Here is a 12,549-nt window from a genome sequence, read left to right as displayed (position 1 = left end):
CACACACCTCCCTGATGTGTGTTTGTACAAGTAATTAAGACCCACAGTAACCTGATTAGGGACTACTCGAGCAGAAAAATAATTGTTTAGACATTTGATTGTTGGAGTTATTTTCTACAGTTCCCAATCTGCTTCACTGCACAGACACTGAAGCAGGCTGAAGCGCACAGATGACAACAGTGCTGTGGCAGGAATAACCAGCTCAGAACTGTGTCATTTCAATGACATATCTACTGGAGATGAATGCAAATAAGCTTCTGCTATCATTTATTTGCTTTTATATCTGGATAGACAGAATTTGGGTTGACCTGGTTTTGTGGATCAGGTTGGGAAGCAGCAATAGAGGGTTTTGCATCAGTGCAGCTGTTGCAAGTCCTGTGACAGAGGCAAAAAACTGTTGTACAAGTATTTCCAGGCCCATTCAGCTCCACCCAAAACCAAGTCAGAACCCTGCTGAGTCTTCTTGCACCACAGAAGCATCCTCAGTTGAATGTTCCACATCCTTAATCTATTTTGCACAACCATTTTCAGTCTCTCTCATATGCAGTTGGCTGTGGTCCATCTAACAGTTTCATCAGTCCCTGAGGCCAATTATGAGCAATTATGCATTCTTAAACAACAAAACGGGGCAAGAAGGATTTAATGTATGAACTCAGTTCTGCACCAGTTAAAATCAGATTTCTGTTTTATGGTCTAGGTTGCTAACAACAATTTTATTTCTGGCATGCTGCATAATTTATACAGTAATTAACGGATACAAATAGAAAAAAGAAATCCCACTTTTTATTGTTAAATATACTCATAACACAGGTCATACACAAAAATTCTTGAAAGAAAACAATCCAGTGTCCAGAATACCAGCAAACCTCAAATGGCACTACATAGCTATGTTTAAGTACATAAATCCTAAAGGAAGTATTAATTTTAGTAAACAGGCAACTTGTAGTTTCTGTTTTCATTCAAACCACTTAAAAGGTGTTTTTATGCTTTGCCTTTATCACATTACAGTTCTCTTTTTGTTGCATAAATCTACAACGCACCTGACAAGTACACATATATGAAGTTTTCATAAATACCAGCATATAATTATGAATTTTTAAAGTAATTTATTACCTGTGCACCAAGATCTTTCATATAGGGCCCAAGTTCACTGAAAAGATCGTAGCCTTGATGGAAAAAAGCCAGATGGGCATACATAAATGATAACATCTAGAAGGAAAAACAGTATCTTTTTTAAAAGGATAAATATTTATTAGATATCACAAATATATCCCTGAAGTAATCCACATGAACACAAAATAAAGCAAAATAATTCTGGGGTTAATTTCTGCTCTCTTGTGTTCTGGCAATTTTACATCAATATCTCATACAGCTTCTAATGTTGTAAATAAATATGCAAAGTTAAAGCAGAAAAGAACTAAGCCAAAAATCTCAGAAATTAGTTAACAGGATTAAACCCATTAACAACCACCACCTGCTTAAGGGCAGAAAATTACTTCTAATCCATATCACCCAAACTTTCGTTATCTCTTGTCGAATTAGGACACATAAAACAGAGAGGGACTACAAAATACATTTACTAATGATTCAAAACCATAACCTTTATGAACATAGCTGAGAAGACTGTCCAGTCCTAAAAAAGAAAACAAGTTGGGAAGACACAGAGCAGAAGAGCAAGCAGCTATAAAGCTGTGATGCAACTCAAGTGTTTGTTATTTAAAGGAAGAAAGGAAATTGCGGGAGTACAACTGCAAACCTTGCAAAGAGGGCACCGCTTAATTTGGCATTTTCTACCTCAGTAAACTTTTTACAGAGATAATACAAAGCAGAAAAGGGAATGCTATCAGAAGCAAACTAGCATGCAGATATAACTGTATATTTATTTAGTAAGTACCACACTAAAGCATTTTGTATATTTGCTATTGCAGTACGCTATTTACGTTAAAAATAACTTTTTATAGAAAGAGCTGAATCTATCTTAGATTATAAGTACTTATTGTTTATAAACGAATACACCAGACCTCAGCAGCAGAATTCTTGGCAAAGCTTGATTTTAACCATGAAACCATAAAGAGTCAACAGCAGTGAAAACCTTAAGGTGTTCAAATCTGAACCAAAAGGATCATCAATAGCATCTATGTCCAGTTACAGTAAAGGGCCAAGTGGCTGCCGCTGAAGTGCCAAATGTACCCGGTTATGTTTTCATGGGGGAAAAAGAAATAAAAACTAACACACTTCTGCAGCTACATTTTTAATTTCAGATGTATTTAAGTATTTTCTATACAGAAAATAAAGCACGTCTTACCGATTTTAAGATTTCTGATCTCCTTTTAGACTGAAGAACATTGATCTGGAAAAAAAAAAAAACACCAACAAACAAGTACCTTGTTATACTCTACTTGCAAATTTTCCTGACACAAGTAAACTTCAAATTACTTCCAAATAATCACATCAAAGCTTAAAACACTGGAAGAACATCACTCAATATCAGACTTCACAAAACACTTGATGCATGCTAGTTTTGTCGTGACATTAAAGTGATACAATCAGAAAACGCTTGTGAAGCTAGAATTTCACAGTGATGGTCACAACTTTCTTACATTAGGAAGGAAAAATACACGACACCATGTAGCTGGAAGTAATATAATACACCTTTCAAGAAAGAAAAACTGGTATTCATTTCCAAGAGACTCAATTCAACATGTTCCAATTCTTTCTGATAGTATAAACTAACCCAGCCCCACAACTCCTGAAAGAAGCTGCGCCCTAGAACTTGAAGAATTTCACATCCTATAGTAAAAATAACTGATTTTTCACATTCACCTAAGTTCTCTATCCTCTTTGTCCCTTAATCTTTATGGCTGCCAACCAGAACTACAGATTTTACTTCAAAAGTCCCATTTAGCAGAAACATACATGATTTTGTAATTTAACACCTCTATGTCAGTTTAAAGTTCCAGCAAAAGAAATAAACCTACTGAAGCTATAATCAAAACCAGATCGTAATTCTATACTTAAATGGTCAGTATTTTGGAAAACCTTCTGCAGCAAAAATAATTAAGATTTGTTTGTACAGAACAAACCCTCAACTTGTGAGGCAAAAAAAATATAAAAGGAAAGGGAAGGTTTTGAAATACAGTTTAAAGCCAATATAGGTACAAAGAGAACATTGTTGTGAAGCCACTTTTCCAGAAGAGTCACCCAAGTAGAAAGAATTTCTAAAGTTGAATTCATTTTTGCTCACGTTAATTAAGAGATGCTGAAATTTTTCACTTATTTTAAATGCATCCTTATCACAGGAACTGCTCATATTTTGAACACACTAATTCCAGGAGGCAAACGATCCACAGTTCAATGTAGTAACTGCCAGTGCTCCCCCGCTACTACTTGGTGTTAGCGCAATAACTAAGTGGTACATAACTCACTTGACTTTTAAAACTTCAAAATTAACTTCGTGCTTAGTGTTCAAAAGTTCAGTATCAACCACTGACCACTGTATCTATACACACACCCAGGCTGACCAGATCAACCCACTTCACCTGACAGGTAATACGTGCAATGTAAAGAACAGTCACCAAAGCTTTAAATAACTGACTGGGCTGCCACAAATCAAGATGACAACATCTAATATAAAACCAACATCATTGTAAAGGATTGTTCTGTGTTTGATTACAGAAGAACCCCAGACCCATTTAGGAGCGTCCAACCCCTCATACCATCTGGGTTGCGCTAATCTTGTTTTGCTGTAGCTGTGGGTAACTATGAAACAGATGAATTCTAAGTATCAAAAGAAAATATGTTACTATTTCACAGGATTCAAAGTAGCTGGACAAAGAACACCTCTCAACACTCTATAGGAGATCAGCACTAAAATGCAAAAGAGTTCTTATAGTCTTGATTTCCCCTATGGCACAATGCCAAACTCGAAGGATTCTACACAAGTAGGATTTGCTAAATACAACCCAAAGCAAAGAGCTGAAATTGTAGTAGTAGCAAACATCCTATATCGAAATTATTCAGGTAATTCATATTTCTCAGGCTAGGTTACAATTTTTACTTCAAATATACAAGGAACTACAGCATAGCCAACTCACAAAATACATTTAAGTACCAGGCAAATACTGGTTTTTTTAAAAATTAATGTTCAAATTGAAAACTAAACTGTGTCATTACAGTAACAGCACTGAATACCAAAGCATTAACCAATAAGAATGCACCAGGTGAATTAATTTTGCTCAGATTTCATTACAAAAATAAATTACTTGCTGACAAAGTTATTCCTTTTTCACTGAATCTCCAGCTTCTGAAAAGCTTACATTAAAAACTTCGAAAGGACAGATCTCTAACTAGATATAACAGATGGTTTTGAAGAATAACATTAATTGCTGTACTTACCTGAAGAACATAATCCAGAGCTATGTGTCGAAAACATTTCCGTGTTGCTGTCAAAATATTGGTTGCTTCCTCTACTTCGTGTTGCTTATTTCTTTGAACTTGGGCATTTTTTACCAGTGCATTTTCTTTTTCTTCACTAACTTTTTCAAACTGTTTCTTTGCATCTTTAAATTTCCTAATATCTCTAAAGAAAAAGGAAAGGGACATAACAAACGAAACAAAAGCATGAAAAGAGTGTTTGAATATACACTAGACAGACCATGCTTTTGACTGTTACAGCCATTTTCTTGGTTTTCATATTCTTCAAGAAATGCTTGGATCAAACGGAAATCAAACAAAGCATGAGATAGAAACCTCTCTCTGCTGAGGACAGGGCAAAATTTAAATTTAAATAAATGCATCTCATGCTAATTAAGGAAAAGCTTTGGTAAGCACTTTTTTCCCCCCTAAGCTTAGACAATGGCAACATATAATTAAGACCAGTAACTAACACTATTTCAACATTTCTCGCCTCACTGATTTGGGGTGATTTTTGACAAGCTTTAATCTGCACTTCTCAATTATGGCTGGTGATGTTCAGGAAAGATGTTTCATTAACACACTCAAATCAGATGTTTTTAAATTCCATTTTACCTATAGTTTTCCCATTACAAGTGCAAATAAACTTACTCTTTAACAAAAGTCTGAAGCTGTGCTTTAATTGATCTTTGGGTTTGGTCAAACAGGATCTGAAAGAAAAGCATTATTATTATTTAAGTCAATAACTTAGAAGTGATAATAACTTTTCATTTTAGACATACATACAGTTATTGTGCAGAATTAGATGAGAATTATTATTAAACCAAATTGTCTCTAATATAAAAATATAAAACCCTTCAAAGTAGTTTTCAAATTAAAAAAATTAAATGAGAAATAAAATAAGGAAAATAACACAAACTCAAAACCTTTTAGTGTTTTTTTCTTAAAGACTGTGTTTATAATGAGAGACAAGAGTTCCTGGCATCTTATCTCATCCTGACAATGTAGGACATGCCCACTTTCATAGAACATGTTTATTAAACAGTCGAGAAAATTTCTGTCCAGACAGCCTTGAAGAAACAACTTCAATGTTAAATAACAACTCCTTCTGATTCTTATGGACTTTCACAATATAACCAACAATTAAAAGACAAATGAAACCATAGAAAGAACATGCTCTCAACTTCTGGGGAAAGAAAAAACAAAAAACCAAAAAAACAGACTAAAATTAATGCTGAGAATGTAACATACATGAGTAATTAGTACCATCTCCTTTACATAACACATTTGTAAATAAACACCCACTGACAAACTGCTAAGAAGAATGGCTGCTGCTTTTTCTAAGATTAAGTGTTCTAAGCCATGCTTCTCTGATTTGTTATGATGTGGGGAGGCTGGGTAGGGCAGAACATAATCTACTCATTCAAATTGTAAATCTTGAGAAACTTGTTAAGTTTCCAAGGCCAAAGCACACCTGCATGTTAGACAACTTGTATTTTCTCTTATGACCCCAGAAATTCTAACTGAGGAATGAAAATGCACATTTTTTTCAGCCTCACATGTGTCCTCTGAGTTTTAGAACAGAATGGAACAAGTCAGTGGCTATGGGGCAAATCCTTTGCCACTTCTCACTGTGCAGATCACGAATAACGCCTTCATTTCCACCCCCCCCCACACCTCTATGCTGTATTACAGAAATACACCAGCATGATCGCAAAAAGTAAAAGAACTGGAAGAATTTAAGGAAGTAGTAATTGGCCCTCTGAACAGAATCTCTTCCAAAAGGCAAAGATCTTTAAGTATTAAGTATTACACAATTTGATTGAAAGAGCAAGTCACGAACTCCAAGTTTCAGGTCAAACAATATTTTCTTTAAATGTTCTCAGTCTTAGTCTGCCCATTTTCAAAGTTTGGGAACAAAACTCCATGCAATGCCAAGTACTGACAGCAAAACCCTTACTGGCTTGTTTCTCTCTTCTAGAAGCACTGAAGGAAGGCAAACATGACTGAGTTTAAGTCACCTATTAACAGTGGTACTATATCTTCCAGACAGCCTCCATTTTTGGAGGTTTTCAAAGCCAAATGGGATAAACCTGCTCCAGCCTCAGAGCTGACCCTGCTTTAGGCAGGCAGCTGAACCAGACATCTCCTGAGGCCCCTTCCAACCTGAATTGTCCTACATCTGACGGTAACACATGGAAGATCCTGTTTGTATTCCCACTTCAGAAAAACAGACAACTAGAACAGATAAAGAACTTCTTGACAAGCTGGGAAGTCATGCTGGGACTACTCCCACTGCTGACATTTAAGCTTGCCAGTGCCTGAGGAGTGCACCAATCAGGATCAATACAGAAAGAGTATAACCAGATGGGAACTCAGCTGATTAGTGGACTCCCAGAAACATGAGCCTTGCCTTTCTACTTACAGTAATGAAGAGGGAAAAAAGTGCTAGGCAAAAAAATGCATACACATTTCCTCCCCAAAAGAACAGGAAAATGTGTCCAGACCATGATCTGACTGGATTTACAGCCGTTCCAACACACTACCTTCCACACACTCCAAACCGAGTCTAAGCAAGCTGCTATTTGTCAATGCTACTCCCCCACCGCTGAACCAGTGAAGGTGCTGCATTAATCTGGTTCTTAGACCTTTTTGTAGCAAAGCTTCACATAAGAAAACTGACAGTCATACAGATCTCAGTGGGACCATCTCCTGTCCTTTCCCTCCTTCCTCTGGAGAATCCTTGTCTCTTCTCTTTCTTCTTCTGGCTTCTTCTGACTCACGGTGGCTCTTCTGTCAACTTGGTCAAGAGTAGAGCCGATCCTGAGCTAGTGAGTCCTGCTGAACTAAGCAGATTCACAAAAAGCAACACAGGACCACAGCACATCTGGCAAAGCTCTACATCAGGACCCCATAACATGCCTCACTTCTTACATTTGTGCCTTTTGGTAAAAGCCACTATTGTACTCACTATGCTTGAGCACAGCAAGGAAGCGGAAAGATAGAAAACTCAGAGTAGTCCTACTTAGATCAGCAAAGAAATCTTGTTTTAATATGGCTTGTTCTTTGCTTTCTACCTTCAAACTGCCCAAAGCACTGCAACCCACAATCATGTAGAATAATAACAGCAGCAGAAATACAGTACTCAGGTCAGATGTGTCAAGAAGAGCACACCATACAGCAAAGCCATGACTAAGAGGGTAACCAGCAGCAAGAAGTGTGATGAAGAATGTAAATCAGGGACAGCCAACTGGATTCATGTGCTCAATCTAACCTGCAGAATCAGGGACGTGAAAGTAACACATTCTCCCACAGCTGCTGCTCTACACCTTTGCACCAGCTTCTCTTTGCCCTCCCAGTATCACCGTTGGTATAGCTGTGTACACCGCATAACGGAAAGGAAAACCAACTCCACAGTGCCAACCTGTTGCCCTCTGTTTCCCTTCCAAAAACATGCATTTTCAGAAAAATGCCTAATCAGACAGTTTTAGGAAGCTAAGTTAAAGCTAACAAGCTTAATTTCAGCCAACGCTGTTTGAATGGCATTCTGTGTATCCCATTAGATTTTAAACTCCTAGTGGTATAAAACAAAAACTGCAAGTGCCCTGCATATTTTCAGCACTTTGGAGATGCTTCAGTTGCTTTCCTGCAATTTGCTGGAAAATCACAGAAAAGCAGGAGGGGCCAAGGGAAGAAGAAAATCAAGAATGAACACACTCCTTTGGCTGCCAGGATACAAGAATAAACTCTTCAGAAGAGGAAAAAAATCAGTTTTCAATTCAGGTAAAACTGATGGAGTCTGACACGCTAAAAATATAATTCTCCAATTCCAGCATTTTCTCCTTTCTCTACACTTGTCTAAATCTGTCATACTTCCAAAAAGAAAACTGCACAGAAATTAGAGGTGCTCCATTTTGTGCATTATAAAGGATGAGGAAAAAAAATCCAGAAATTATTAAGAAAGTAATCATTATTTCAGTCCAGCAAAGAAAAATGCTAATAATTTGTCACTGCTGCCCATTAGTTTGATTTTAAAAGATTAAACCATCTAGTATTTACTCTCTTACAGCACTGGGTTTTAGCAAAGCTTACAAATTCCAAACAAAAAAAATAAAGTGAGATAAAAATCTTCAGAAAACAGGATGTTTATAAATAGGTCATTAACAAGCTATAAATAAACTATTCACAAGTCTAAAACAAGAGGTATTTAATGCCACTTAAACCATGACCTTTCAAATACTATCAACATGAAAAGCTTTAGCATAACTTTGTTATCAAATATAACTGGAGATAAGCCATCGGTGTCATGTTTCAGCTAGAAATACTTACATTGTGATAATTGATCATTTCCTGTAATGTGTCAGAGAACTTTGTCAAGCTGGTCTGTAAAGAGAAAAAAAGTGATTTAAACCCCATCAAATACACAGCATTCAAGCAATGTTTCAGCAGTTTACAGCTTTACTGAAAAGAACTTATTTTCCCTAGCACAAGTATTAAACTAAACGGCTAACATGTTGTAATCATTGGTACACACACATTTATTGTAGGAACTACCACCTCGCAGCTGATACACTTAGCAACACCAATCTGTAGAATTAATGTCTCAAACACAGACAGATAACAACAACCCCTAGCATCTAGGGGTAACTGCTTATTGCTTACACAAGTGTAACAAAAACCTTCTTGCAATCAATTAATGTCCGTTTTACTAGTTAGTCACTGCAATGAATTTTTAGCAAGTACATTTCTAGACAACAACAGATTCAAAGGCACATACCTGATTTCAAATTTAACATACACAGGAAATATTAGGTGTTCCAAATTAGTCTAACAAGACATCAGTCTGAGGTTATACCATCAAAGTGGGTTCTGTGCATTTAAAAAATTTAATGTCTGTGTATTCGAGAGTGCCAGTTCCAGGAGTCAAGAGATCAATTCAGGGATTTTAGAGAAGTGGCTCTTAGGATCTCACAACTAGAAGCCCTTTATCTAGCAAAGTAAACAAGGCAGCTGTTCACAGATTCAGCCTGACTTTCTCTACACCTCCCAAGATGACTATTCCTAACCTAATAGGTATTTTCTGGAATTTGGAAAACCCTTACCATTGCAGGTTAAAGCTGAAACTAAAGAGCACAGACACTTGCAGTGCCTCGTAGTCAAAAAAGCTCACTCTAAAGACAAGGCAAATAATAGTGCGAACTTCAACTACACTTCTGTTGCCAACTGTTATATTTCATCCTTTTTAAGTTATACTTTTCTCCTTCCATTTTCATCTCCTAAAGAACTTACCTCAACCAATGCATCTTTACAGGAATATTGTGCAAGGTCTCGAATTCCATTCATGAACTGCTTGTTGGCTGTACAGAATGCTTTCCCAGTATCAATCATTGCAATACAAAGCTTCACCAACTAAAAATATAAAAAAGATGTCAAAGTGAACAGTTTGTTTACTTTTTTTTTTTATAGCATCATATAAATAAGCTCAGTGTGTTTCGTGTTTAAGTCTAGGAAACCAAGATTTTCAAAGTTAATTTCTAAATTTAGAGCCCCATGCTCTATGAAAAGCTTTCTATCATATAGTGATAGGTATAAAAATACTACTCTAGGTCAACTGATACGCCATTGAGAAGGTTCCTGCTTTTTATTTTTTTTAACTGAGGTTTTACACATATTTCCAGAGAGAGGGCCATACGAGGGTAAAAAGTGACCATACGAGGGTAAAAAGTGCTGCAACTAAAACATACCTGGTTAGAACCCAAGCAAATTATAAGTGTTTTGTGGTTTCCAGGCCAAAAAAACCCCAAAAGAAACCCATACCCGTTGTTTCATCCTGCAACACTCACAATGCAGCCACAGGAAAGCAATAGACTGTCTGCACAAACACAACTGAAGAGAGATGGTTATATCTCAGCAAGTGAAATCCATCATTTTTTCCCTCACAAGGCAGACCAGGCTCCCTCTGATGGGTTTCCACCCCTACTGCTCCCTGCTTCACTCAGCACCTCAGCTCTCATGTGCTGCATTCTGACTGAAGGCCACCACTGTCTCATGATGGATATTTTCCCAGGTTTTAAACCATTTCTGCACTGTGCCATTAATGAAAGACAATTATTAGTGTGATCATCAAGATGCTCACTTGAGAGAATGCAAATTATAATTGAGTTCCCCACCCTAAACCAAACCAAAAATAAAATCAGAAGATTGAATCTTCTTCTCTGAAGGATTTTTCAAGGATGTCAGATACATTTTATTTTAGAACAACACAGAAGTACTTCTTCCTGTGCTGGGGCAAGAAACCACCCAAGTGACCTTCTTGCCTTATTTGCCCAGTAATTTTTATGTTGACTGAGATCCTCTTAGGAAAAAAAAGAAATGTGAGCATCATGTCCCTCATTCTGATGAATGATCAGGTTGTTTGAACAATGGACAGAAAAAAAAAAGTCACTACGAACATGATGCTTTTGTTCCTTCACTTCTCGTTACGGTTCACAACCCTGCAGCCAGTGGCCCAGTGTCCTTTCTTCCAGAGGGGAAAAAATGCAGATAATGTAGCTCAAAGTCACAACTGTGGGACTATAAAACTAAGTTGAGTATGAATAACTGAGCAAAAAAAGTTGTCAGCCAGGTCTAGACACATCATTATCCTCAGGCCACAGTTACTTCAGCTCACACAAAAAGCTTGACTTTTAACTTAAGCACTATATTAGATGACTTACACTGGACATTAGAATTAAACTGCTTAAATACTTACCTAGTGTACTTGCTTGCTTGTCAGGGCAGCAAGTGGGTTTGAATGTTTTTAAGAGTACTAGTATACTGCGTCAGGGCAAAGAGTAATACTACAGTTATAGCTTTTACATGACAGAATGGTAAATTTGGCACTAGCCACCTGCAAGAGCCTGGGGGGTAAGGCCCTGAATGATGTCCCTTAGGAATTTGTGAAGTCCCCAAAAATGATTGTTTTCGACTGGTGGAAAACACAAACTTCTAAGACAGATTTTGCATATCCTTTAAATAATTATATGGTTTAAACTACCAAAACAGGTTTACCACCCCTACAGCCAGTAGTCTCACCAAAATTCAGACCAAATCAAAATTAAGTATCATAAACTTATTTTGATAGAGCAAGTGGTTACATTATTAACAGCAAAAGCTAGAAATATTATTACAAGAAATAACAAAAAGCCTTCAGACTTAACACTGACTTTATTCGTCTTTATCTTTCTGCAGCCAGCTCACAGCTGCAGGAACAAAGCTTTGTATTCAAAAAGTAGCTAAGGAGGTGAACAAATGACATCTGCTCACCACATCAGAATGCAGACAAAAAATAATTCTGAATGTTTAGCATAAAAAGCTAAGGAAAGGAGACTTTCTACACATGTAAAATAAAAATAAGTCACCCCCAAAATACTATCAAAGAAATAACAAAAGCCTCCAAACACTACTGGCTAGGAAACCAATAAAATGCTACATAAAAATGCTACATAAACCAATTTATACACATGCACAAAGCATAAAAAAGCAGCATGAATTTTACAGTATTTAAGTCCTCCAGAAGGAAGTGTGTACATATATATATACATACACACCACCCCCTACCCTGCTGCGACTGTGCCACAAACTACCTAAGACAGAAAGCATTGACTTGAAAATCCCTAAAAACTGAGTATCCAGATGTGCTCACAGTACGCAGCTGTCGTAGAACACAAGCTCTAAGTGCAGGGATAGCCAACCCCTGACTATTAAATCACATGAAAGCTGAATGAGTTCACATGTGGCTCCCACTGCAGGGTGATCACATGAGGGTGAGGGGCCAGAGGGGCAGGAGGGCCTTGCACAACCCAAACCCCCAGCTGGGGAAATCAGCTCAGTTCACACGGACACTGCTGCTGAGGCTGGGCCCCTGGGGTCCTGCTGTGCACTTGACCCAGACTCGTTTGCTCGGCCATGGCTGCTTCCCAGCTGCGAACTCTGAAACAGAACCTAAACACATCTTTTTATATTTTCCACAACTGGCACTGTTGGATTAAAAAAGCTTACCTTGTCAAGTTTCAGTTCCAGTTCTGTCACATCTCCTTCTACTTCTTCTAAAGCTGCCCTGCATGGTTAAAAAATGTTTTCCTGTAAAACTTTATA

The 12,549-nt window shown here is 37.3% G+C and overlaps 1 protein-coding gene across 4 annotated transcripts in view; it reads right to left on the bottom strand.

Annotated features, from left to right (window-relative positions):
* The window catches only part of ACAP2 (ArfGAP with coiled-coil, ankyrin repeat and PH domains 2), a 64,551-nt gene that overhangs the window by 35,145 nt on the left and 16,857 nt on the right, over nucleotides 1-12,549 (bottom strand). For all 4 annotated transcript variants that reach the window (XM_071812549.1, XM_071812550.1, XM_065844301.2 and 1 more), the window contains exons 2-8: nucleotides 12,454-12,511; nucleotides 9,703-9,822; nucleotides 8,743-8,796; nucleotides 5,065-5,123; nucleotides 4,396-4,579; nucleotides 2,306-2,350; nucleotides 1,114-1,209 (exon numbers count right to left, since the gene is read on the bottom strand). In XM_071812549.1, coding sequence (XP_071668650.1) covers nucleotides 1,114-1,209; nucleotides 2,306-2,350; nucleotides 4,396-4,579; nucleotides 5,065-5,123; nucleotides 8,743-8,796; nucleotides 9,703-9,822; nucleotides 12,454-12,511 — 616 coding nt within the window. The remainder of the gene's footprint in view (nucleotides 1-1,113; nucleotides 1,210-2,305; nucleotides 2,351-4,395; nucleotides 4,580-5,064; nucleotides 5,124-8,742; nucleotides 8,797-9,702; nucleotides 9,823-12,453; nucleotides 12,512-12,549) is intronic.

This window comes from Patagioenas fasciata, chromosome 9 (genome assembly GCF_037038585.1).
Source record: "Patagioenas fasciata isolate bPatFas1 chromosome 9, bPatFas1.hap1, whole genome shotgun sequence".
NCBI lineage: Eukaryota > Metazoa > Chordata > Aves > Columbiformes > Columbidae > Patagioenas > Patagioenas fasciata.
The sequence above is the reverse complement of the archived record's forward strand: the minus strand, read 5'-3'. Positions and strand labels throughout refer to the sequence as shown.